Raw genomic sequence first — 27,380 nt, 5'->3', positions numbered from 1 at the left:
CATTATAATGAGGACAATGGGAGTTAGATGCCAGGAATTGTGGAGATGAAAATCAATACCTATATCATAACACCGCAAGAGTGCTTTTTCTGAGGGACTTAAAAATACCACCTATGGAATTTAGTTAATCCCCAAAAATCTCTTGAAATGCTGGCTAGGTATTCAGTCACTGTGGTTTTACAGAGTAGAGAAACAAGATAGGAGCTTTTCAAGGTTACAGAACAGATATGTGTCCCACAATCAAAAATTAATCCAGTCAAAAATTAATCTAGTTTGGAATAGGACGAGATTCCTCTAGGTTACAATCACTTTCAAACTTTTCTGATGGCTGATCACTTTAAGAAATACAACAGGTACCAGAACACACATGTATACCTGAAAGGAAAGTTCTAGAAAACGATACTTCTGTTTTCTATTTGTTACATTCCATTTCACTGAAAATGTACTCATGGGGATCTACTAATAAATAGATTTCAAAACCTGCTATTTGGTTAACCAGCAGTTTAAAGAGCATTATCCTAGAATCTAGGTCAAGATACTCTGCCTGCCTCCCCTTTTTTTTAAGTCTCAAGAAAAAGAAAGAGAGAAAGAGGAAAGAGAGAGAGAGAAAGAAAGAAAGAAAGAGAGAGAGAGGGAGGGAGGGAGGGAAGGAAGGAAGAAGGAAAGAAAGAAAGGGAAAGAGAGGGAGGGAGGGAAGAAGGAAGGAAGGAGAAAGGGAGGAGGGAAGAAGGAAGGAAGGAGAGAGAGGAGGGAGGGAAGGAAGGAAGAAAGAGAAAGAAAAGGCGTCTCCCTTTGTCACCAGGCTGGAATGCAATGGCATGGTAGTGGCTTACTGTAGCCTTGGCTTCCTAGGCTCAAGTGATCCTCCTGCCTCAGCCTCCCAAGTAGCTGGAACTACAGGGACTCATGCCAGGCTAATTTTTTGTTTTGTTTGCTCGTTTTTTTGTTTGTTTGCTTGCTCATTTTTTTTTTTTTTTTTTTTTGACACTGAATTTCACTCTTGTCGCCCAGGCTAGAGCGCAGTGGCGTGATCTCGGCTCACTGCAACCTCCGCCTCCCAGGTTCAAGCAATTCTTCTGCCTCAGCCTCCCGAGTAGCTGGGATTACAGGCACCTGCCACCATGCCCAGCTAATTTTTGTATTTTTGGTATAGATAGGGTTTCACCATGTTGGCCAGGCTGGTCTCAAATTCCTGACCTGAGGTGATCCGCCCGCCTCGGCCTCCCAAAGTGCTGGGATTACAAGCATGAGCCACTGCGCTTGGCTGTTTGCTCTTTTTTTGTTTTGTTTTGTTTTGAGTCAGAATCTTACTCTGTTCCCCAGGCTGGAATGCAACCTCTGCACCCCTGGCTCACTGCAACCTCTGCCTCCTGGGTTCAAGCAATTTTCCTGCCTCAGCCTCACGAATAGCTGGGATTACAGGCGTCTGCCGCCATGCCCGGCTAATTTTTGTATTTTTAGTAGAGATGGGGTTTCACTGTGTTGGCCAGGCTGGTCTCGAATTCCTGACCTCGTGATCTGCGCGCCTCAGGCCTCCCAAAGTGCTGGGATTACAAGCGTGAACCACCGCACCTGGCCTTGTTTGCTCGTTTTTAAAGACAGGTTCTCCCTATGCTGCCCAGGCTGTTTCCCCTCCCTTTAAAAAAAGTAGTTAACAATTAATGATTGTATATTTCAAAATAACTAGAATACTTGTAATGTTTCCAACACAAAGAATGTTTGAGGTGATGTTTATCCCAATTGCCTTGACTTGATAATTACACATTGTATACGTATATCAAAATATCATGTCCCTCCCCAAAATATGTATAATTGTGATACATCAATTTTTCTTTCTCTGTTTTTTTTTTTTTGAGAAAGGGACTCACTCTGTCGCCCAGAGAGGAGTGCAGTGGTACAATCAGCAGTCCAGGCTCGAGTGATCCTCCCTCCTCAGCCTCTGGAGTAGCTGGCATGCACCATCATACCTGGCTAATTTTTTTTTTTTTTTTTTTTTTTTTTTTTTTTTTTTTGTAGAAATGCGTCTCATGTTGCCCAGCTTGGTTGAGAACTCCTGAGCTCAAGCAATGCTCTAGCCTCGACCTCTGGAGTAACTGGGACTGCAGGAATGCACCACCATGCCCGGCTAATTTTTTCTACTTATTTTGGAGAGATGGAGTCTTGCGTTGCCCAGGCTGATCTCAAACTCCTGAACTTAAGCAATCCTCCCTCCTCGGCCTCCCAAAGTGCTGGGATTACAGGGATGAGCCACCGCACCCGGCCAATGTATCAATTTTAAAAACAATAGGCATGGAACCAAAAGTATGCTGGAAGTTCCTGGGAAAGAGGTTTCCTTGCTCTTAGGTGTGTTTTTTTTGTTTTGTTTTGTTTTTTTTGAGGCAGCGTCTCGCTCTGTCGTCCAGGCTGGAGTGCAGTGGCGCGATCTCAGCTCACTGCAACCTCCGCCTCCCAGGTTCAAGCGATTCTCGTGCCTCAGTCTCCCGAGTAGCTGGGATTACAGGCGCCTGCTACCACGCCCGGCTAATTTTTGTATTTTTTCTTTTAGTAGAGACGGTTTTTTTTTTTTTTTTTTAGTAGAGACGGGGTTTCACCAGAGTGGCCATGCTGTTCTCGAACTCCTTACCTCAGCCTCCCAAAGTGCTGGGATTCCAGGCGTAAGCCACCGTGCCCGGCAGCTCTTAAGTGTACTTTTTTTTTTTTTTTTTTTTTTGAAGACGGAGTCTCACTCTGCCGCCCAGGCTGGAGTGCAGTGGCGCGATCTCGGCTCACTGCAAGCTCCGCCTCCCGGGTTCATGCCATTCTCCTGCCTCAGCCTCCCGAGTATCTGCAACTATAGGCGCCCGCCACCACGCTTGGCTAATTTTTTGTATTTTTAGTAGAGACGGGGTTTCACCGTGTTAGCCAGGATGGTCTCGATCTCATGACTTCGTGATCCGCCCGCCTCGGCCTCCCAAAGTGCTGGGATTACAGGCGTGAGCCACCGCGCCCGGCCACTCTTAGGTGTACGTCTAATCGATGTTTATTATTTAGCCAAGTGTTTGGATCTTCCCGGCATTACAACTGGAATCCTGCAACCTCACACTCAGTTTAGGGTACATTATTCCCCTGTTCCTTTTCCTTTACTTCCATGGGATGTTAGAGCTTATTCCTTCATTAGTTAGTTCCATAAAAAGCTCCTGGACTCCTTACATGCACTGTGTAAGTGCGAGTGGAAGAGGACAGGCTGGTGACCTTGGTTAAGTCTCTTCAGCGATGGAGGACTCTGTTTCCTTCTTTGTAAAAACGGCGTGATCATAAGGAAATAATGCGCTAAGGCGTCACAGTAAGTGCTTAATACAGTGGTTCTCGAGGTGTGATCTCCAGACCGTCCAGCAGCACCAGTACCACCTGGGAACTCGATAGAAATGCAAATTCTAGGGCCTCACCCCAGATTTACAGAATCAAAAACTCTATGGGGAGGACTAGCAAGCAATCTGTTTAAACAAGTCATCGAGGTGATGAGGATTCATGCTCAAGTTTGAGAACCACAGGGTTAATAGGTGGTAACTAGTAGCAGTTGGTACTTGAGGCTGCAGAGACAATGAAAAACTCAGCCGGCTAAAGTTAAGCACTAAGGTGCCAGCAGCACCCACAGGGCTATCAACTGCTTCAGTCCCCGCCCCCACTCCCGTCTCACTCAACTGGGCCTGCCGAGAGCGTTCGCTGATTGGTGGAGTCTCTGGTCGACATTCACCACCCACTCAACCGCAGAGCGCGTAAACTGAGAGGGGCGGAAGTAGGCGGGGCGAGAGCTGTGCGCCTATTGGCTACAGACCACGCCGCAGGGTGAGAGGGGCGGAGCTGCGCGTGCACAGGGCCGAGGCGCGCCCCTGGCGGCCGTTGAAAAATGGCGACTGTGGCGGAGTTGAAGGCTGGTGAGTGCGAGCAGGGAGGCCTCCACATGGGAAGCATCGGGCCTTCATCTTGTGGAAAGGATGGGACGGGAGGAGAGCGCGTGGAACACATGGGTTGGCTTTTACAGGCGTCATTCTTCGGCGTAAGGGCCTGCGGGGAGCGTCTGGCTGCTGTCTCGGCTGGTTCGCGGGGAGCTCTTATGGGGGAAGATGTTGCCCACTGGTGAGTTTTAAGCCAGTTTGGAGCTAAAGGAGGAGTTACATAATCTTCAAGCATCTAAGAGGCCTACAGGCCTGCATCTTGGGCCCCTGGCGCGTGTTCTTGGACCCTGCTGGGGGCTGGAGGACTTGGATCAGGCTTGGCACTCAGGGCTGATGACTACAATTCCCACAACCCCTGTTGGGTTAGACACTGCCCTAAACAATTTGCTTGGTTGTCTCGTTGGATCCTTACAACAACCTGTTAAGTAGCCCTCTCCTCCCTGCTTTTTTTTTTTTTTTTTTTAAAGAGAGAATCTCTTTGTCGCCCAGGCTGGAATGCAGTAGCGCGATTACAGCTCACTGCAGCTTCGAACTCCGGGACTCCAGCGATCCTCCCAGCTCAGCTTCCAGAGCAGGTGGGAATACAGGAGCTCTTCACCACACCCGGCTAATTTTTCTATTTTTTGTAGACACGGGGTCTTGCTGTATTGCCCAGGCTGATGTCGAACTCCTGGTCTCAAGCTATCCTCCCGCCTTGGCCCCCTCAAAGTGCTGGGATTACAGGCGTGAGCGCCTGGCCCCTTTTTCATCGGAAGAAACTAGAGGCAAAAAGTTTGCTGGCCTGGCCATTCTCCTGTCTTTTCAGGAAAAGATACTCTAAGCTAGTTATGTGTGAGTCATTAATGACGTTTGTACACTGTTTACTTTGAAGCAAATGTCCAGACAAATAATAGTAATAATAGTTATCGTTGAGCCTCATGTGTCAGGCACTACTCAGCCTGTGTGTTACCTGATTGTAACAACCCTATGCCCATTTCATAGATTGGGAAACTGAGGTACTGAGAAGTGAAATAGCCCAAAGTGATTTCACTAGAAAGAGACACAGCGTGGGAACCTAGTTGTGATGCACTGGAGCGCCGGGTCTTAATCACTGAGCAATATTGCTGTCCAATAAATAAAACCAGTTCCAGTTTGCAGGGAACCCAGGGTTTAAACTAGTAATTCTTAGAGAGTTTAGAAAGGAGACTTGTATAAAAGTGTGTATTTGGGGCACAGGGCTGGTGAACAATTATAAAACAGAACAGGCATGCATCTGTCCACAAGAACAGACTTCACATGAATCTACAGATCCTGTTCCCAGGGAAATACACATCACATGTAATATTGCATACATTTTCAGAGGATTTAAAGGTACATTGGAATGGGCCAAGCACAGTGGCTCATGCCTGTAATCCTAACACTTTGGGAGGATCGCTTGAGCCCAGGAGTTTAAGACCAGCCTGGCCAACATAGTGAGACCCCATGTTTATTTAAAAAAAAAAAAAAGATCCGGGCATAGTGGCCTGTGCCTGTAGTTCCAGCTACCCCACAGGCTGAAACAGGAAGATCGCATGAGCCCAGGAGATAGAGGTGACAATGAGCTACAGTGGTGCCACTGCACTCCAGCCTGGGCAACAAAATGAGACCTTGTCTCAAAAAAAATACAAATTAAAAAATAAGATAAAATAAAAAAGGTACTCTTGAAACGTAAGCAAGGTTAAGACCTTTCCGAAGAAGTTTTGATGGCCCAGTGTTCTAAGCATAATAGAGGGAAAGGTAAAATGCTATGGACCTCCAAAAGAAACCCGGTGAAAACTTGTTTGCCAGCCAGTTACCTTACATTTTATGGGCTTCACCTTTTTTAAGCACGATCATATTTTTCCTCACTTGGTTCTGTCTCTGAGACGTAGAGCTCATTATTTTAGAGAAGGCAACTGAGGCATGGGTTGGTAATCCACCACTGAGGTGCCGATGAGACATGCTAGCTTTCCTCATTACACTGTCAGTAATTCTCGTTTCTCTGTCCAGCCTGAGGCTGTCCTGTGTGCAATACAGAGTAATTGGGACAGGATCCTTGCCAGTGACAAAATCTCTCCATCTAATTTCCAAAGATGGAATTAGAGAATAGGGGTTCAGTTATGATTCTAAGAGTACAATAAGGCTGTACCTTCCTTTTACGGGCCTGTTGCAAACTCTGATCAGGTGATAACTGTACTTAACCTATCTGCAAGAAGGTTGAAGGGATGCTTTAAAAATGAGGGGAAAGAAAGGTCAAAAGTCAGTGAAGATTCTATCCCTTTAGTCATATGATCCAGGGTTGTTGTTGATGTTATTTATTGAAGCTTAGAAAGATCTTATGTTCATACTGACTTGGATAAGCTCCTGGGCTCTCCTTATGGATTTTTGTTATTGTGGTGTACTTACTTGGTGCCTTTGGCAGGGTGCAGAACACTATTAAACTACATTGATTTCCCAGTAGTATACAGCAATGTATTATAATCCTCCTAGGTGACACCTACTGAGCTCTTGCTATGTTCTTGACTCTGTGGATGAGATGTGTTCATTCTCTGAAGTTGTCATTTAGCCAGTAGGAACTGTTTGAAAATAGAAGGTTCCAGATCACTACAAGGGATGGTTCCAGATCACTACAAGGGATGGTGCCAATTCAGTCCTAAGATCCCCATTATCTATACTAAATATGTACAGCCAAATCCCATGATCATAACTGCTTTGTCATGGTGACTCTGGCTAATCAGTAAGTTAGACTGACATTCTGCATATACATCCCTGACTCCTTAAGATGGCATTGATATAGTCATGTGGTAGATTTCTAACTAGGCTTAAAATTTCAGAATCCTACTGTTGTAAGGAATTAACTCATAGTTGTCTTTAAAACAACGAGGCCAGCGGGCGCAGTGGCTCATGCCTGTAATCCCAGTACTTTGGGAGGCTGAGGCGGGTGGATCACGAGGTTAGGAGATGGAGACCATCCTGGCCAACATAGTGAAACCCTGTCTCTACTAAAAATACAAAAATTAGCCAGTTGTGGTGTCGCACACCTGTAATCCCAGCTATTCGGGAGGCTGAGGCAGGAGAATCGCTTGAACCAGGGAGCCTGGAGATTGCAGTGAGCTGAGATCGTGCCACTGCACTTCAACCTGGCAACAGAGCAAGATTGTTTCAAAATAACAACAACGAAAACCCAAGACACCTTTTCACTCCCTAAAGGTTTCTGGATTATCAAAGGTTTGTGTTTTTTTTGGTTGGTTGGTTGGTTGGTTGGTTGGTTGGTTGTTTTAGACAGTCTCACTGTTTTGCCCAGGCTAGAGTGCAGTGGCACCATCTCTGCTCACTACAACTTCCGCCTCCCAGGTTCAAGCAATTCTTCTGCCTCAGCCTCCCAAGTTGCTGGGACTACAGGCACGTGCCACCACACCTGGCTAATTTTTTGTGTTTTTAGTAGAGACGGGGATTTCACCCTGTTAGCCAGGATGATCTTGATCTCCTGATCTCGTGATCCGCCCGCCTCAGCCTCCCAAAGTGCTGAGTTACAGGCATGAGCCACCATGCCCTGCCATCAAAGGTTTTTACACAGTAACCCAACAGACTTCTTTTATGGAATGTAGTTGTTTTCTTTAATCATCTTTCTAGACCAGAGGTTGTTAGTGACAAGCAGAACCTGTGTTCAGTGGCAGACACTCTTGAAAATATATGAGATACTGGGGCTTAAGTTCAGGTCGCAGTAAGCAACTATAATTCTATCCCCCGCCTTTTCCCCTCACTAAAGAATTATGTATTGGCCGGGCTCACGCCTGTAATCCCAGCACTTTGGGAGGCCGAGGTGGGTGGATCACGAGGTCAGGAGATCGAGACCATCCTGGCCAACATGGTGAAACCCTGTCTCTACTAAAAATACAAAAAAGAATTAGTTGGGCATGGTGGCACATGCCTGTAGTCCCAACTACCTGGGAGGCTGAGGCAGGAGAATTGCTTGAACCTGGGAGGCAGAGTTTCAGTGAGCTGAGATCGTGCCACTGCACTCCAGCCTGGGCGAAAGAGCGAGACTCTGTCTCAAAATAAAAAAGAATATTTATTAGACTACAGCCCCTGACAGTGCTGATGATGTAGGAATAAACTTGAATTTGCTCAAATACATTAAGACTAAATCACTGCAACATGAGAACTATATTTTTTAGTATAAACATGGCTGGTAGTAGTTAGCGTAATTGTTTAATAATTTGTCACAATGTTTAGATTGAGAGCTGCTTTTGTACCATTTACCTTTTCAACATTTCTTTTCAAAGTATGCCTAAGAATGACAAATTACTCTGTAACTGAAGCCTTAATATTTTATATCGAACAGTTTTAAAGGACACCTTGGAAAAAAAGGGGGTATTAGGGCATTTAAAAGCAAGGATCCGAGCTGAAGTTTTCAGTGCCCTAGATGATGACCGTGAACCCCGACCATCATTGTCTCATGAAAACCTTCTAATTAATGAATTAATTCGAGAGTATTTAGAATTCAACAAATATAAGTATACAGCATCTGTCCTCATAGCAGGTAAGTGGTTATTGTTTATCACATAAACTCTGTTTCTTCCCTTTCCGCAATTCTCAGAAACTGTTTATCCTAGAAATCTAATTCTCTTACCAAACAGTGCCATCTGGGTGACTGGGACGCAAAAATCACGTGGGTTCTTTCTGTAGCTTAAACAGATTCTCACAAGGGAAAATACATAACTAAATAATCACTTAAACTAGGCATATACTTGGAAAAATCATCTATAATTCCTGTAACTGAGAATAAACAATTGTTGACATTTTGTCCTATTTGCCACCAGTTTTTTCCTGTGTATTAAGCTTTGAAAATATACGCAGATTAAATATATTATTTGTTAAAAAATAGGCTGGGTGGGTGGCTCACACATGTAATCTCAGTGCTTTGGGAGGCCGAGGCTAGATTACTTGAGCCCAGGAGTTCGAGACCAGCCTGGGTAACACAGGGAGACCCCATCTCTGGAAAAAAAAATTTTAAATTAGCCATGCATGGTAGCACGTGTCTGTAGTCCTAGCTGAGGCTGAGCGGGGGTCCGGGAGGGGGTGATCATGTGAGCCCACATGCTCTGGGCTTTAGTGAGCCACGATCGTATCACTGCATTCTAGTCTGGGCAACAGAGAGAGACCCTGTCTCTTTTTTCTTTTTCCAGAGACAGAATCTCGCTCTGTTGCACAGGCTGGACTGCAGTGGTGCGATCATGGCTTATTGCAACTTTGACCTCCCGGGCTCAAGCAGTCTTCCTGCGTCAGTCACCCAGGCTGGAGTGCAGTGGGGTGATCTTGGCTCACTGCAACCTCTGCCTCATTGGGTTCAAGCAAGTCTTCTGCCTCAGCCTCCCAAGTAGCTAAGACTACAGGCACGTGCCACCATGCCCGGCTAATTTTTTGTGTTTTTAGTAGAGACGGGATTTCACCGTGTTAGCCAGGATGGTCTCAATCTCCTGACCTCGTGATCCGCCCGCCTCGGCCTCCCAAAATGTTGGGATTACAGGCATGAGCCACCGCGCCCGGTTGAAGAAAAGAGGTTTACTTGGCTCATGGTTCTGCAGACTGTACAAGCATGGCACTGGCATCTGCTCAGCTTCTGGGAGGCCTCGGGGAGCTTTTACTCACTGCGGCAAGCACGTTACATGGTGAAAGCAGGGGCCAAGGGTGGGGAAGGTTAGTGCCACATACTTATAAATGACCAGATCTCACGAGAACCCACTCACTGTGGTAAGGACAGCACCAAGCCATGAGGGATCCACCCCCATGACCCAAACAACTCCCGCTAGGTCCCACTTCCAACACTGGGGAGTGCATTGCAACATGAGATTTGGGCAGAGACAAATATCCAGACTCTATCAGCGGGAAACTCCAAACTCATCCTAGTGATAGGAGGCAGAGAATGATATTGGGGGTTGGGGTGGGCAGTTAAAGATAAATTCCCTTTATCTGTCGAATTTTATTTCTTAAGAAATAAATTTTCTCTTCAAGTGTAACAGTTATTGAGTGGTGAGAATATTTTTAATATCTTCTGCTGACTTTTTAAATGTCTTCTCTCAAAAAAGTGAGGAGAGACTGGATATAAATAAGTCAGAATCCTGGTTACCCCTGGACTTGGTGGGGTGGGGGATGCAGCTGGGGGTTGGTCCGAGGCACCCTGACTGTGTGTCATCGGATTCCCTCGTTTCAGGTTCCATCTCTGCTTTGACTACTTTATGCCTCAGAGATGAGCCTCAGCAAAGTAACAAGGCCAGGAAGTAGATTTTGCAGGAGAGAGTGAATTCTTTGTGAAGTTAGAATTTTTCATTACAGATCCTTTATTTAATTTTAAACATACATCTTAACTACATAGACTCATGATTTTTATGGTTTAAGGATCTTTGATATCAGCATCTCTACTTTCCTTTGTTTGTTATAGATGGCTGTATGATACCAGTTACACCCAGAAAAGAAGAAACTATGAAAATTTCAGTTAGGGGACTTAGGCTTCACTAGAATGAAATATAGTGATAGTAGTCAAGTTTTCATATTAAATGTTTTGGCTTTTTTAAAAAAACTGGGATATAATTTACATATAATAAAATTTACCTTTTAAACTGTACAGTTCTATAGCTTTAGTCAAATGCCTGCAGTTGTGTAATTACTACCAGATTACAATCAAGATATCACCAGCCTTTTTGGCACCAGGGACCAGTTTCGTGGAAGACAATTTTTCCATGGACCTGGGAGGATGGTTCGGGATGATTCAAGCATACTACATTTATTGTGCATTTTATTTCTATGATTATGTTGTAATATATAATGAAATAATTATATAACTCACCATAATGTAGAATCAGTGGGAGCCCTGAGCCTGTTTTCCTGCAACGAGACGGTCCCATATGGGGGTGATGGGAGGCAGTGAGAGATATCAGGCATTAGATTCTCATAAGGAGTGCACAACCCAGATCTCTCGCATGTGCAGTTCACAATAGGGTTCACGCCTCTATGAGAATCTAATTCTGCCAACAGGAGGCAGAGCTCAGGCAGTGATGCTAGTGATGGGCAGCAGCTGTAAACACAGATCAAGCTTTGCTCACTTGCTTGCCCACTGCTCACCTCCTGCTGTGCGGCCCAGTTTCTAATCTGTGGCCCAGGGGTTGGGGACCCCTGCTGTAGATGGAACCATACAGGGTGTAGCCTTTTGAGTCTGCCTCTTTTCACTTAGTATAATACATTCAAGATTCAGCCATGTTTGTTTTTCCTTTGAACACTGTTCTATTGTGTGGCTGTGCTAGTTTGCTCATCTATGACCAGTTGATGGGCATTGAGTTGTTTCTAGTTTTAGCAATTAGGAATCAAGCTGCCATAAACATTTACATACAGGTTTTTATGAGAACATAAGTTTTCATTCATCTTGGTTAAAAAGCTAAGAGGGAGATTGCTGGGTTGTGTGGTTAAGTGCACGCTCACCTTTGTAAGAAAACTGCTCAACTGTTTTCCAAAGTGGCTGTACCATTGTGCTTTCCCACCAGCAAAGTGTGAAAGTTCCAGTTGCCCCACACTTCAGGTTAACTTTAATTTTTATTTATAATTATTGTTACCAAATGGATATTCTTTTCAAAAATAAGTTATTGATAAACAGACTTCTAAAATTTAGTAGTATAATTTGGATATAGAAACGGTATTTTTCCAACCAAACCCTGGGGAATTTAAAAAGTGAATTTATGTTAAACTGTATTAAGACATGCATTTAACAAAAGCGATATTTTGAAAGTCATAAAATCACAGGCAATTTGATCTGTCTTGGTATGTGTTGTCATCATTCTTCCAAAATCTGAAAAGTGTATGTCTGGTAAATGTGATTCTTTTCAAAATCTTATTTGCTTTTTAGTTTAATAGACTCAGTGTTCTCATGAATTTATTTCTCCCAGAATCTGGTCAACCTGTAGTTCCATTGGACAGACAGTTTCTCATCCATGAACTAAATGCATTTGAAGAATCAAAGGATAATACAATGTAAGAATTTTTTTTAAAGAAGTTTCCAAATATTGCATTAGAATCATAATTGCACCATGGTGGTTTTACTTCATTTTAATTCAAGTATTTATTCAGATCTAGTGTGTGTCAAGCATTGTACTAAATCCAGGGTGTGCAGCAGTGAATAAGTCAGATAAGATCTGTTTGCTGAAGCTAAAATTTCATGGCTTCAGAGTGACTAAGCATCTTCTTTCTGGGGTTAGCTCCTTTTGACTTCTTGATCCTTTGTCCTTCTAAGGCTTTGTTCTTTTTTTTTTTTAATTTATAATTTCAACTTTTATTTGTATTTTCAAAGTATTTTTGTAGAGACAAGGCCTCACTTTGTTGCCCAGGCTGGTCTTGAACTCCTGACCTCAAGTGATCTTCCTGCCTTGGCCTCTAGGCAAAGTGCTAGGGTTACAGGTGTGAGCCCCCCGTGCCTGGCCTCTGAGGCTTTGCCTTGTCAGTTGTTTTCTTCATGTTTAACTCTTCCTTCACTTCAACTTAGGAATGTACTCAGATCTCTCCTCTCCTAAAAACAAAAACAAAAACAAAAAACCTATGAACTTCCAACCCCAAGCTTCTGCTTGAATTCCTTTTTCTACCAAGATTACTGAATCGGCCCACAGCTTTCGTTACTATCAGTCTCTCCTTTGCCCTCTGTGTACCTCCTCTCACCAACTGTGCTTTGAAAAGGAGGATGACCACTTTCTAGTTTTCTTCATTTTTTTTTTCTATTTCAGTGTTGCTTAAACTTTTTCTGGAGAGTCCCTGTATGGCCAAAAAAAAAAAAAAAAAAGTACATAGGAGACCTGAGAGCATAGCTTAAAGCAGCCTTTTTTTAAATCTAGAACTTTCTTTGAAGCCTTATGTTTTCTCATCCTAAAAGTTCTTAAGGCCAGGTGAGGTACCTCGTGCCTGTAATGCCAGCACTTTGGAAGGCTGAAGTGGATGGATCACTGGAGCTCGGGAGTTCAAGACCAGCCTGGACAACATGGGGAAACCTCATCTCTAGCCAGACGCGGTGGCTCATGCCTGTAGTCCCAGCACTTCAGAGGCTGAGGCAGGCGGATCACCTGAGGTCAGGAGTTCGAGACCAGCCTGGTCAACATGGCAAAACCCCATCTCTACTAAAAATACAAAAAGATTAGCCAGGCATGGTGGCGTGCGCCTATAGTCCCAGCTACTTGGGAGGCTCAGGCATGAGAATCGCTTTAACCTGGGCAGCGGAGGTTGCAGTGAGCCAAGATCGCACCACTGCACTCTAGCCTAGGTGACAGAACCAGACCCTGTCTCAAAAAAAAAAAAAAAAGTTCTGAAAGTTGTTTGCTTTACCATACAAATGTTTTAAATGACATTCCAGTTAAATTTAACTCTCCCACAAATCCTTGTGTAAAATTAATGTTCCAGGATCATCTACTACCTTTGTCACTGTGTGTATAGTGAAGTCCCAGTTGCTTAACATAGCACTTCACGCCTCTATCTTTCTACCCCTGTCTGTTGTTGTATCTGCTCACACCTGATTTCTGATTGTGCCCAGAAGACACTTTGCAACTTTATGCTTCTTTGCCTTGTAAACCATTCCCTTATCCTAGAAGCCCTAGATCACCTTTCTCCCTCTTAACTTCTATTGGAGCATCTTTCCTTTCTGTTGGCCCTGTTCAGATAGTAACTCCTTTATGACATTTTCCTCTTTCTCTTCCCCTCATCTTCCCGTGTTTCTTTTTCTTTTCTTTTTTCCTTTTTGTGAGATAGGGTCTCACTCTGTCACCCATGCTGGACTGCAGTGGTCCCATCTCAGCTCACCACAATCTCCTCCCGGGTTCAAGTGATTCTGCCTCAGCCTCCTGAGTAGCTGGGATTACAGGTGTGCACCACCATGCCCAGCTAATTTTTTTTCATATTTTTTTGTAGAGATGGGGTTTCACCATGTTGGCCAGGCTGCTTTCGAACTTCTGGCCTCAAGTGATCTGCCCACCTCCACCTCCCTAAGTGCTGTGAGGATTTTTTGTTTGTTTTTTCAAGGCAGGGTTTCAGTCTGTTGCCCAGGTCTCTAGAGTGCAGCGGCTTGATCATGGCTCACTGCAGCCTCAAACTCCTGGGCTCAAGGGATTCTCCCACCTCAGCCTCCCATGTAGCTGGAATTACAGGCATGCGCTGGCATGCACCATCATGCCTGGCTGATTTTTGTATTTTTTGTAGAAATGGTGTTTTACCATGTTAGCCAGGCTGGTCTCCAATTCCTCGGCTCAAGTTATCCACCTGCCTTGGCCTTCCAAAGTGTTGAGATTACAGGCATGAGCCACTGCACCTGTTAACAAGTGTTTTGAAAAGTATAAAAATTGTATAATTGAGAAGAGTGGGCAAAATAATTGGAGGAATCTAAGCGTGACTTAGGATGAGCAGTAAGGTATTACATCATTTAATACAAGACATCATTTTACATTTAGCAGTTGATGGAAGTAAGCAATGATTATACTCTTACTGGCTTCTTGGTAGCTTTTGAGATACCTACTTCAGACGAAAGTATTAAGAAGTTTGTGCTCACTTTAACAGCACATATACTAAAATTGGAGTGGTACAGAGATTAGCATGGCCCCGGCAAAGGGATGATACGCAAATTCGTGAAATGTTTCATATTTTTTTGAAAAAGAAGGCCGGGCACATTGGTTCACACCTGTAATCTCAGCACTTTGGGAGGCTGAGGCGGGCGGATCACGAGGTCAGGAGATGGAGACCATCCTGGCTAACACGGTGAAACCCCGTCTCTGCTAAATATACAAAAAATTAGCTGGGCAAGGTGGCAGGTGCCTGTAGTCCCAGCTACTTGGGAGGCCAAGGCAGGAGAATGGGCATCAAACCGGGAGGTGGAGCTTGCAGTGAGCCGAGATCGCGCCACTGCACTCAGCCTGGGTGACAGAGCGAGACTCTGTTTCAAAAAAAAAAGAAGTAAGTTTGAGAGAGGATGAGGAAGCAAAAAAAAAAGTTGCTGAAACAGCTTTATTTTTTAAAAGTTAGGTAACTTTTTTAAGCCCTTGTTTCTCACGCTTCAGTGATTGACATTCACAAAGTTTGCCATAGTCACATATTACTCCTATTATTTACTTACAGATCTACAGTGCTGCATCTAAAACCACTGAGGCCAGATATATGTTTAAAAATCCAAATGTTTTCGGGTTTTAAAATGACATGCCTGTAGTCCTAGCTACTTAGGAGGGTGAGGCAAGAGGATTGCTTAAATCCAGGAGATTGAGGCTGCAGTGAGCCATGATCTTGCTGCTGTGCTCCAGTGTGGGCCACACAGCGAGAGTTCAATTCTTTTTTTTTTTTTTTGAGACGGAGTCTCGCTCTTGTCCTCCAGGCTGGCGTGCAGTGGCGTGATCTTGGCTCACGGCAACCGCCGCCTCCCAGGTTCAAGCGATTCTCCTGCCTCAGCCTCCCAAGTAGCTGCGACTACAGACGCGTGCCACCACGCCCGGCTAATTTTTTGTATTTTTAGTAGAGACGGGGTTTCACCGTGTTAGCCAGGATGGTCTCGATCTCCTGACCTCATGATTCTCCTGCCTCGGCCTCCCAAAGTGCTGGGATTACAGGTGTGAGCCATCGTGCCTGGCCTGGGACTTCAATTCTTTAAAAAAAAAAAAAAAAGTAATATGGTACATATACCAAATACTACATATATGTGCCAGGGAGTCCTAAAGTAGTGTTCCACAATCACATTACTATTTTCTTTTCTTTTTTTTTTTTTTTTTGAGAGCAATGTCATGATTTCAGCTCACTGCAACCTCTGCCTCCTGGGTTCAAGTGACTCTCCTGCCTCAGCCTCCTGAGTAGCTGGGATTACAGGCGCATGCCACCACGCCTGGCTAATTTTGTATTTTTAGTAGATACGGGGTTTCTCCATGTTGGTCAGGCTGGTCTTGAACTCCCGACCTCAGATAATCCTCCTGCCTTGGCCTCCCAAAGTGCTGGGATTACAGGCTTGAGCCACCACACCCGGCACGTTAATATTTTCACACAAAGTAAGATAAAGTCTGTAATAGCCTTGTTAGGTCAACCCTTGCCATCTGATGATTTTTTGCCAGATATATGAAGAGAATCCAGTTTTCAGAATTTTGCATTTCAGAATTACAGGCAAATTATTGTGAGGCTGCACTTTTCTTTAAATTATCTTTTTGAAACTTATTTTAAAAAATAAACCTTAAGCCATGAATTTGCAAGTTGCCTCTCCCTTCTGCACTCAAGCGATCCTCTCACCTCAGCCTCCCAAGTAGCTGGGACCACAGGTGCATATTACCTTGTGTGGCTAATTTAAAATAAAATTGCTGTAGAGCTAGGGGACTCGCTATATTCAGGCTGTCTCAAACTCCTGCTTGAGGCCAGGCTGGCCCCCCAAAGTCCCGGGATTACAGGCCTGAGCCCCCATGTCCAACCCAAAATTTTAATCACAAGTAAATTTTATTGAATATTAATTAAAAAAATAAATCTTTTAACATTTAAAAATCATCTTGAACCAGTTAACACTTCGGGGAAGATTACTGTAAAGTAAACAAAGAGACCTGTTTTATATTACTAGGTGACGCTTTCATAAGAGTTGTGGCATCTTATTAAATAAAGAAACTTACTTTCCTGGTTTCCCTGCGGCATGGAAAAATTAGTATGATATTATTCCAGAATTTGGTAGCTTAAAACAACAACATAGATTATTTGTGGAATATTTGGGGATTTGGGATCGGCTTAGTCACTAAGTCTAGCTCAGGCTCCCCAGTGAGGTTGGAGTCAAGATGCCAGACAAGGTTGTAGTTGGAAGCCTTGAATGTGGCTGAACTATCTGCTTCCAAACTCATAATGATACTGACAGGTGGCCTCAATTCCTTACTGCATGTAAATTTCCAGGGCTGCTGAAGTGTCCTGAGGCATCTGACTTCTCCCAAAGGTAGCAATCCAAGAAAGAAAGCAAGGAAGAAGGCACAGGGCCATTACCATGTGGCCTCTGAAGTCAGCTTTCTGCCAGTTAGAAGTGAGTTCAGCTCACACTCAGAGAGAGCAATGAGATTCCATCTTTGGAAGGAAGTGTCGTACTGTAAACCATTATACCAGCTAGTAAATAGATACATATCTCAAAAAATAAATCCTCCCCACAAATATATACACCTACTATGTACCCACAAAAATTAAAAATAAAGATTAAATCCTTTTAATTGTGTTTTCAAATTTGAGATTGGAAACAAAGGAAAACGTTTCCGTTGTGCCACTCTTTATTGTCAGCAGAGCAGTTTTCCTTTATACAAGAGTACTAATATAAATCCCCAGGCAGCACACTGTAAGGAAAACAATATGGGATTTGGGGTTCAAGTGTAAACTTTGTTTACTATCTGAGGGAATCTCTAGCAAATCTCCTGGCTGTGGTTTTCTCCTTTATAAATCGCGGTTGATGATTTTGACATTACACGATGAGGATCCGATGAGAAGAGGTATGCATTCTGTAAACTATAAAGAAGATTTTAAAATATTAGGTAATATAAATATTAATCTAAATAAATGTTAGCTACACAGGAGCTAACATTTATATACCATTTCATATGTGCCAGGCACAGTAAAAAACACTTGACATTTATTAACTCATTTAGTGCATAACAGCCCTATAAGGGAGGGACGGTGCTTATCCTAATTTATAAAGGAAGAAACATTTATGAGGCTGGAGAGGTTAAGAATCTTACACAGAGTCCCACAGCTAGCAAATGGCAGAGCCAGGATTTGAACTCAGGTCACCTGGCTCTCAGGACCTAAGACTTTTTCAGGGCAAGGACTTATTAATCAAGAGGGGTTTATTGAATACCTGTTGTGTATTAGATGGGGTTAGGTATTGGGAAATATTCTACTGGACTTTGGAGTTTAAAAGATAAATTCCTGTAGATTGATAGAAATGATATTTCAGTGTAGATGAGGTTTAAATTGTTAACACGTTTTCTCTGGGTTTTAAAATTGTCGTGAAATTAAGTGGTACTCTTAAATTTAAAAGTAGGAACAATTTGCAGTTTGGATAATCATGCAGCTTTTTAAAGTCTAGTGAATCACTTGGTCTTTTTGATGTCAGAGGTTACCTTTTAAAGAATAAATGTTTTAAGCTTTTCCCGTTTATGCAGATTTATTAGCTTTCGGTTTTGTTTTGTTTTCTTCCTGCTATAGACCTCTTTTATATGGGATTTTAGCCCATTTCTTGCATGGAACTAAGGATGGCATCCAGAATGCATTTCTGAAAGGGCCTTCACTTCAGCCTTCAGACCCAAGTCTTGGCAGACAACCTAGTAGAAGAAAGCCAATGGGTATGAGTTTTCCAAGATTCATCATTTAGCTGTCAGCAAGTATATTTTCTTCCTCTAAATTTTTCTTTTGGAGTCTCTACTGAGCTTTGGAGTCAGAGTTTAATTCTGCTTATATCTAATGTGGCTAGCCTGTGTTACTCCAAGAAACAGAAGCTTTTTGGAAAGAATCTTGGACAGGGAAGGGTGGGAGGCATAACTGGGCAGAATTCTTAGATGTAATTTCTTTATAGAAGTATTTAAAACTCCAGGCCAGGCACAGTGGTTCATTCCTGTAATCCCAGCACTTTGGGAGGCCGAGGCAGGTGGATCGCTTGAGGCCGGGAGTTTGAGACTAGCCTAAGTGACATGGTGAAACCCCATCTCTATTTTTTTTAATTAAAAAATTATATTAATTAAATTTTTAAAAAGTAAAATAAAAAAATACTGAAAACTCCAATTTTCATGTAAATTATAAGTATTTGGAGCAGCTTAGATCCTTGGTATACTGAATAAATAGCTTTTTATCAAGTGATTTTTTTTTCCTCTCCATGACTGCAAAATAAAAGCTAAGATTGCTAAATACAGATAGAGAAGTCATTTGCATTTTTAGGATACTGTTTATGTTAGAGTGGAAGTTACCTACAAGTTACAGATTCTTAGGAGAATGGCACACATTTCTTTCAGATTGCCTGTTTTTTAAATGCGCTTTTAGTAGCTTTCAAATTTTTATGTATTTTTTTGAGACAGGGTCTCACTCTGTTGCCTGACTAGAGTGCAGTGGTGCTATCGTAGCTCACCGTAACCTTGAACTGCCGGGCTCAAGCAATCCTCTCACCTTCTTGCCTCAGCTTCCCAAGTAGCTAGGACTTCAGGCACCACACCCAGCTAATTTTTTAATTTTTGTGGATGTGGAAGTCTCACTATGTTCACTAGGCTGGTCTTGAACTCGTTCTTAAGTGATTTCCCACTTCGGCCTCTCAGAGTGTTGGGGTACAGGCACGAGCCTGTACCTGGCCCTCAGTTATTTTGATTATCCCAGCAATGGGATCCCATTTTCACCATTTGAATTGAGTGGGTTATAGCTCAGTGTTTGCAGTTGTGGTAGAGATCTAATCAATTTTTTTTTTTTTGAGACAGAGTCTCGCTCTGTCGCCCAGGCTAGAGTGTAGTGGTGTGATCTCATCTCACTGTAAGCTCTGCCCCCTGGGTTCATGCCATTCCCCTGCCTCAGCCTCCCAAGTAGCTGGGACTACAGGCACCCATCACCACACTCGGCTAATTTTTTGTATTTTTAGTGGAGACAGGGTTTCCCTGTGTTAGCCAGGATGGTCTTGATCTCCTGACCTCGTGATCTGCCCGCCTTGGCCTCCCAAAGTGCTGGGATTACAGGCTTGAGCCACCGCGCCCAGCCAAGAGCTGGTCAATTTTTAAGGACAGTTAAAGGTGGAGTTTAGGCTTTCAATTATCAGAACAAATGTAAATCTTGAATGTTGACACGAACTTTTAGGAAACGCCTAAAATGTGGATTGCCTTTGTAGTTTCCTAAACTGCTGTGACCAGTAGTGACCATGTTAGATGCTTGGTGTCTCTTGAGGTCTAAAAGTAAACAGTGAATCAGGATAACCTCTTTTGGAGGTGGTTTCTGACTGCACTAGGAGATATCTTTTTATATATGTTAGAATGCTGAACTGGATGGAACGTTGGAAAATAAGTCATTCCCACCTACTTATTTTATAGTTGAGAAAACTTTAAGAAGGTTCCAATAGTAAGAGGTTAAGTAACTCATCTGAGGCCTGTAGCAGATAATTAGTAGCAGAATCAGCACATTTGATTGCTATTCCCGTATACCTTTCCATATATAGATTATGGAGAAGTTTTCCAAATTCTCTTTTTAGGGATTGGTAAGGAACTGACATTACTGCCTACTAATTGGCAAGTACTTAATGAGCAAAATAAAACATTAATTGTGCAGATACATGAGTAAATCTCTAAATTTTTTAAATAGTAAAAAGTTCCCTTTAACTTTCCTTTGTTCCTTCTTGCCTCTCCCTAACTCCTCAATTCTTCTCCCTGTTTATAGAAGGTATCCCTGTTAGCAGTTTGCAGGGTATTCTTTGGGACTCATTTCTATTTTATTTTATTTATTTTATTAGTATTATTATTATTTAAATTTTGGATGGACTATCATTCTGTCACCCAGGCTGGAGTGTAATGGCACGATCTCACCTCACTGCAACCTCCGCCTCCCAGGTTCAAGCAATTCTCCTGCCTCCCAAGTAGCTGGGACTGCAGGCATGTGCTACCACACCTGCCTAATTTTTGTATTTTTAGTAGAGATGAGGTTTCACTGTGTTGGCCAGGCTGGTCTCCAACTCATGACCTCAGGCAATCCGCCCGCCTTGGCCTCCCAAAGTGCTGGGATTACAGGCATGAGCCACTGCATCTGGCCATGCCCAGCCCCTTTGGGACTCATTTCTATGTATTTAAATATATATGCATTGTTATGGTGCACGTTATCCTGCAATTTGCTTTTTTTCACTTGTTGATACATGTAGATCTCATTTTTAACTTTTGTTTCATATTCCAGATTATTATTATAATCATCCTTTTTTTAATTTTAGAGATGAGGTCTTGCTCTGTCATCCAGGTTGGAGTGCAGTGGCACAATCATAGCTCACTGTAGCCTCAAACTCCTGGGGTCAGTCTTTCCACATCAGCATCCCAAGTAGCCGGGACTATAGGGGTGCACCACCGCACCTCGCTTATTTTTTAATTTTTTGCAGTCAGGGTCTTGTCATGTTGCCCAGGCTAGTCTCCCACCTTATAATCACTCTTATGTAGTTTTAAATATTTTGCTTTTACAGTATTGTGATGTAACATTGTATCTTTGTCCACACATTTAAGTATTGTCCACACATTACAGTATTGTGATGTAACATGGTATCTTTGTCCACACGTTTATGTATTATCCACACATTACAGTATTGTGATGTAACATTGTATTTTTGTCCATACATTTAAGTATTGTCCACACATTACAGTGTTGTGATGTAACATTGTATCTTTGTCTACATGTTTCTCTTGTGTGGATGCCTAAAATAGAGTTGTTGGTTCAAAGGATATGCATATTTAAAAATATAGTAGATATTGTCTAATTCCCCTCCAAAAAGGCTTTATCAGTCTATACACTTACCAAGAATATATGACAATATGGGTTTCTGAGTTCAGTTGTCACCAGTGGATATTGTACACCTTAACACTTCTTAACACAGCAACCCCAAGTCATTGATACTATCAGTCCCATAAAGAAAAATAACTGCTTGAGAAATAACTTTCTGGTTTGTAAGTTTCATAATCAGCCTTGTTAATACTCACGGCTCGTGACTAGTAAGAAAGTTATAAGGAACGCTATTTCCTAACCAATTTCTGTTCTTCTGAGATGAAAGCGGTAGATTACGCATACAGCATAGAGAGAAAGGTATTTATGGAGAGAGGGAGGGAAAGAGACACCTAGACACATGACCCCTGCACCACTAAATTGCCAGGAACATCAGAATCGAGTTCAAGTCAGTAAAGCCACCTTGGGTGCCTGTTCTGTGGAAAGCTCTGTAGACATCTCAGAAATGAGGATGACTGCTGAATGAATCGGGGAAGAACAGTGATTTTGCAAATTATTTTCTTGGTCATCAAAAATTTTCTTGACACAACCTCTTTGTGTAGTGCCTTGAAAGTTGTCAGCCAGAATTGCGTCATGTTTCAGTAACACACTTAAGCTTTCCATTTACTTCCTCAGCTCTAGCTCATTGTCTCCATAACTCGTATTTGACAGCATTGAAAAGGTTATGAAGATACTAAAATCCTTATTCTCTACATCACAGCACCTTGTCTCCACAGAAGCTCATTCAACAGAAATATCAAACCCTGAAACTAAATTGGCTTTTATTTGAAAACAAGTTCAGGGCAGGCCACGGCGGCTCACCCCTGTAATCCCAGCACCTTGGGAGGTGGAGGTGGGCAGATCACCTGAGGTCAGGAGTTCGAGACCAGCCTAGCCAACACGATGAAACCCTGTCTCTACTAAAAATACAAAAATTAGCTGGGCGTGGTGGTGTGCGCCTGTAGTCCCAGCTACTCAGGAGGCCGAGGCGGGAGAATCACTTGAACCCAGGAGGCGGATGTTGCAGTGAGCCGAGATTACGCCACTACACTCGAGCCTGGGTGACAGAGCAAGACTCTGTCTCAAAAAAGAAAAAAGGAAAGAAGGAAGTAAGTCCAAAGCATGCCAAGATGAAAAAGTGCTTCTCTCATCCAAGTTTTCAGTGCTGAAAAAAAATGAAGAGGGTTTATGTAGGCACACCCACCTTTGAAATGACAGCCAGTGCATTTGTACTGCTGCTGTTAGTGCTTGTAATCTTGAAGGCAAAGTAGTTTTTGCTATTCAATTTTTTTTATATATATATATATATACACACACACACATTTTTTTTTTCTTTTTTTTTTTTCTTTTTAATAGATAGGGTCTCACTCTGTCACCCAGGCTGGAGTGCAGTGACACAATCATGGCTCTCTGCAGCCTTGACCTCACAGGCCCAGGTGATCCTGCCACCTCAGCCTCCCAAGTAGATGGGACTACAGCTGGGACTACATTCCTGGTGAAGATTTTTATTGTAAATGAAAGACCAGACTTTTATAATAGGGACAATCATCAGCTTAACTTTATTGCACATCTATCAAGCATAATAGACTTCATTTTTTATAACACTTTTCTAGAAGACCTAAAATTGTTGCCTTCTGAGGAAATTGTTAATTTTTTTTCTGTCCAGCAAAGTTACCTAAAATAAAGGGAGAGAGATTTCCATCTGTTTTCCAGACCCTTAAAGTAGTATTGGCACTGAGAATAAGCAGCTGAGAACTAATAAAGCGTGTGTATAATGACATTGTAGAATTAGAAAATCCAGTGATAAAATTGCATTTTCTAGCAGCTTATCTAAATTTATGTATATGTTTTTTCCTGTTATCAAAATTGTTGCAAGAAAGATGTTTTGTCAGTTGTAGGAAGTGTTTGGGGTTCATATATTCTCAAGAATCTAGCTTTTGCATTACATTTTTGTTGCATTAGGATATTAAGTCTCTAGGTTCTTTTTTTAGTCTCTAGGTTCTTTTTTTTGTTGTTCTTCTCGAGATGGAGTCTTGCTCTGTCGCCCAGGCTGGAGTGCAGTGGCACGATCTCGGCTCACTGCAACCTCCACTTCCTGGGTTCAAACGATTCTCCTGCCTCAGCCTCCCGAGTAGCTGGGATTTTAGGTGCCCGCCACCACGTCTGGCTAATTTTTATATTTTTAGTAGAGACAGGGTCGTTAACTCCTGACCTCAGGTGATCCTATTTGAAGTGCTTTTCATTGTGTTGTAATTGAAGAGCTTTGGCAACCCTCAAAATGCTGATTGAACACCTTGTCCTTTCTTGCAAATTTCATTCCTTACATGTAAGAGAGAGGTTTGTAACTACTTACGCATGGGTTTACTGTGGGTTGTATGCTACTCAAAAAAAAAGTCAAGAAACTCTTTTGAATAATTAGAGTCCCTAATGCCAGACATTTCTGATTTCTTTCTTTTTTTTTTTTTTTTTGGAGACCGAGTTTCACTCTTGTCGCCCAGTCTGGAGTGCAATGGCACGATCTTGGCTCGCTGCAACTTCTGCCTCCCAGGTTCAAGCGATTCTCCTGCCTCAGCCTCCTGAGTAGCTGGGATTACAGGCGCCTGCCACCACGCCTGGCTAATTTTTGTATTTTTAGGAGAGACAGGGTTTCACCATGCTGGCCAGACTAGTCTATAACTCTTGACCTCAGGTGATCCGCCCATCTCAGCCTCCCAAAGTACTGGGATTACAGGCATGAGCCACCATGCCTGGGCTCTGATTTCTTCAATAGTGTTTAAAAAATAATGAGTTTTTTTCATTGTCCTAAACCATCTAAAGTACTCATAGAATATTAAATATGTAACATCCTAAAATATTTGTAGCTGTGTCTTCCTATCTGCATGTTTTGACTTGGGATAAGTATTAACATTGGTTTCTGTGCATTTCAGATGAGCACCTAAGAAAGGAGGAGCGGAAAAGTACTAACATTGAAGAGCTTCATGTTTCTCAGGCAGTCAACAGATAATGCTTTGTTTGGGGTACCTTTTATCTTAAAATTGTATTATTAAATAACTTATTTATTGTCCCAGTGTTACCAAAATGCACCACTAATATTTGTAGAAATTTGAGTTTCTACAAAATACCCCTCATGTTTAACTACATTTGTGAATAAACGCTAACTCTGTCATCTAGCTTATTGGATTTGACTTGAAAAAAAAAGTATTGTTTTTAGGAACTATTTTTTGTTTTTTTGAGACAGAGTCTCACTCTGTCACCCAGGCTGGAGTGCAGTGGCATGATCTCGGCTCACTGCAATCTCCACCTCCCAGATTCAAGTGATTCTCCTGCCTCAGCCTCCCAAGTAGCTGGGACAACAGGCCTGTGCCACCACACCAGACTAGTTTTTGTATTTTTAGTAGAGATGGGGTTTCATCATGCTGGCCAGGCTGGTCTTGAACTCCTAACCTCAGGTGATGTGCATGCCTCAGCCTCCCAAAGTGCTGGGATTACAGGTGTGAGCCACTGAGCCCAGCCATTTAGGAAGTATTGTAAAGGCACTTAAAGTTTGTAAGGAAATGAAAGGGCTTTGTATTACCTTTTCAATAGGCAACAATGTGCTTTTTCTTTCCTTAGACTTTGGCTTACTGGAAGATTTAATTAAAAGGTAGAGGGGAAGTAAATTTGCTGTAATAATTTTGCTGTAAATAAAACAAAGAGGTTATTTTATTAGATAAAGAATGTGAAGTAAGCATGAAGAGACAGGCTTTGGGAGAAATACCAGAAAGTAATTTTTCAAAGATGGCATTGTTTAATCTCCGTGTGGCCCTCGGTTGTGCAATCACAGATGAGCCAGAAGAGGGCCAGCCCCCTACTTCTTTGGGCTCTGAAACTCTTATCAAACATCAATTTTTATTCTTGGGATAGAAAAATAGTATGTGCTATCTCTAATACGCTACTTTGATATTTATTAAAGAAGTATTTTTAAAGTAGTGTCCGCAGGCTCATTTCATTGAAAACAACTGACTATGATGGTAGACAGCTCCTGATTGGCAAAAGTTCGATGGTATATTCAGAATTAAATTTTGCCTGCACACCTAAACACTGACAACATTTAGCTTAAAGGTCTTCCATGGAGAAGAGTGGTAAGAGCTGTAGTCAGCAAAATTGGCATCCTCTTCAGGGCGTCAATTCTGTGCTGCTTTGCAAATTGTTGAAACTTTTGACTTTCTATTTGGCGATGCTAGTCAGTGTTCACTTCTTACAGATTAGCCAGGAATTTTTATCTAAATGCAGAAACTTATTAATGAAATGCACTTAAACTACACTTACACAACATTCCGAGAGTCCCTGCTGGTGAAATTATATATGGATGCACAAGTATTGCAAGAGTCCATTTTCCATTTTTAAATCTGTAATATCTGATTACAATGATGAATTCCATTGTATTGTATGTGTGAATATAAATATCTGAATTCTCCCGGGGGACTTGGTTTTCGTCCAAGGATGTTGGCAGTGGACACTTAGTTTACCTCGGGAATTCCAATCATGTAAGACTATATTCGGAAAAAATGCTGGAGTATATAATTTTGGATACTGATATAAAATCATCAAGATGGAAGTTAAATAGAATTGTCACATGTAGTCCATAGTGCTTTTGTGTACATTATTCTGTAATTTGTTTGTACTGAGGCAATTTTTTATACTTTCAATGTATCATTTAATAAAGTCACTTTGTTGCAGAGGGTGTTCATATCACTGTTCTCTCATCAAAAGCCACACATCAAAAAACAGAAGAATGATTGGAGATGGCTGCCAGGCCTTCTGTCGGGATCTTCAGAAGCTTCGCTGTTGAGGGGTGGAGGTGGGGGGACTTTCCTGCCATCTGCACATGTTTATAGGAAGGAAGGAAAAGCACAGAGGACAAGCCAACCCTTCTCATGAATGTGTTATGTTAAGTACCTTACTCATGGATTTCTTGGAATTGTCGGGAGAAGTTATCTTCTAGAGATTCTAGAGAAGTCTTAGGAGAAAACTTGGATTTGCACAAAAACAGAATAGGAATGGGAACTGAAGAGGGATTTAGGAAATGTACAACTTGGGTGATCTAAAACCTCATAGCAGGAGCAGAGGTGGCTTTTGAAGAAGATAAATTTAAGCTTAGCGTATATGCTTGCATAGAACAAACTAATAGCCTTATAATGATGTGCAAGAACGCATTTGTGTATCACTCACATACCTATATGATTATGTAAAATTTGATGTGTTCTTTTAAAGCCAAGGGTACATGAAAGATGAACATTTGTGAGAATATGCCTTTAAAGGCATTTGGGACAATGCTTCCCAGCCACTTGGTACTTGATTTTTTGGTAACAACCACGATTCAAGGATTGTATGGTGTTCAGGAATCTTATTAAAATAAAAGTGAAATAAAACTACTGGCCAGGCTTGGTGACTTACACCTGTAATCCCAGCATTTTGGGAGGCCAAAGTGGGCGGATCACCTGAGCTCAGGAGTTTTGAGACCAGCCTGACCAATATGATGAAACCCCGTCTCTACTAAAAATTTAAAAATTGGCCAGGTGTGGTGGCATGCGCCTGTAATCCCAGTTACTCAGGAGGCTGAGACGGGAGAATCACTTGAACCCTGGAGGCGGGGGTTGCAGTGAGCCAAGATGGCGCCGTCACACTCCAGCCTGGGCAACAAGCGAAATTCCGTCTCAAAAAAAAAAAAAAAAAAAAAAAAAGCTACCTTTAGGCTGGGCACGGTGGCTCACGCCTGTAATCCCAGCACTTTGGGAGGCCAAGGCGGGCGTATTACCTGAGGTCAGGAGTTCGAGAGCAGCCTGGCCAACATCGCAAAACCCTATCTCTACAAAAAATACAAAAATTAGCTAAGCGTGGTGGCATGCGCCTGTAATTCCAGCTACTGGGGAGGCTGAGGCAGGAGAATCGCTTGAACCCAGGAGGCGGAGGTTGCAGTGAGCC

The 27,380-nt window shown here is 42.5% G+C and overlaps 1 protein-coding gene and 1 non-coding gene across 9 annotated transcripts; both read left to right on the top strand.

Annotated features, from left to right (window-relative positions):
- Window positions 1-3,366: 3,366 nt before the first annotated feature.
- Window positions 3,367-26,134, top strand: LOC129016295 (centrosomal protein 20-like). Of its 8 annotated transcripts, none has more exons than XM_063654062.1 (7): window positions 3,853-3,914; window positions 4,022-4,116; window positions 8,278-8,475; window positions 9,372-9,632; window positions 11,870-11,954; window positions 18,144-18,280; window positions 24,344-26,134. In XM_063654062.1, exons 4-7 carry the CDS (start codon window positions 9,509-9,511, stop codon window positions 24,418-24,420), a joined length of 423 nt encoding a protein of 140 aa, XP_063510132.1. In that variant the 5' UTR covers window positions 3,853-3,914; window positions 4,022-4,116; window positions 8,278-8,475; window positions 9,372-9,508; the 3' UTR covers window positions 24,421-26,134. The 8 variants fall into 8 exon arrangements, with proteins under 8 accessions (XP_054311578.2, XP_054311581.1, XP_054311580.1 ...); XM_063654061.1 differs by lacking the exon at window positions 9,372-9,632 and adding an exon at window positions 4,425-4,510 and having other exon boundaries at window positions 3,861-3,914; XM_063654060.1 differs by lacking the exon at window positions 9,372-9,632 and adding an exon at window positions 4,403-4,510 and having other exon boundaries at window positions 3,861-3,914.
- On the top strand, window positions 14,495-14,598 carry LOC129016465 (U6 spliceosomal RNA). The gene has a single exon (XR_008494853.2). It is a non-coding gene; the product is annotated as a U6 spliceosomal RNA (small nuclear RNA).
- Window positions 26,135-27,380: the final 1,246 nt, after the last annotated feature.

Source organism: Pongo pygmaeus, chromosome 18 (assembly GCF_028885625.2).
Source record: "Pongo pygmaeus isolate AG05252 chromosome 18, NHGRI_mPonPyg2-v2.0_pri, whole genome shotgun sequence".
NCBI classification, from domain to species: Eukaryota; Metazoa; Chordata; class Mammalia; order Primates; family Hominidae; genus Pongo; species Pongo pygmaeus.
This window is presented reverse-complemented; position numbering and strand designations above follow the sequence as displayed.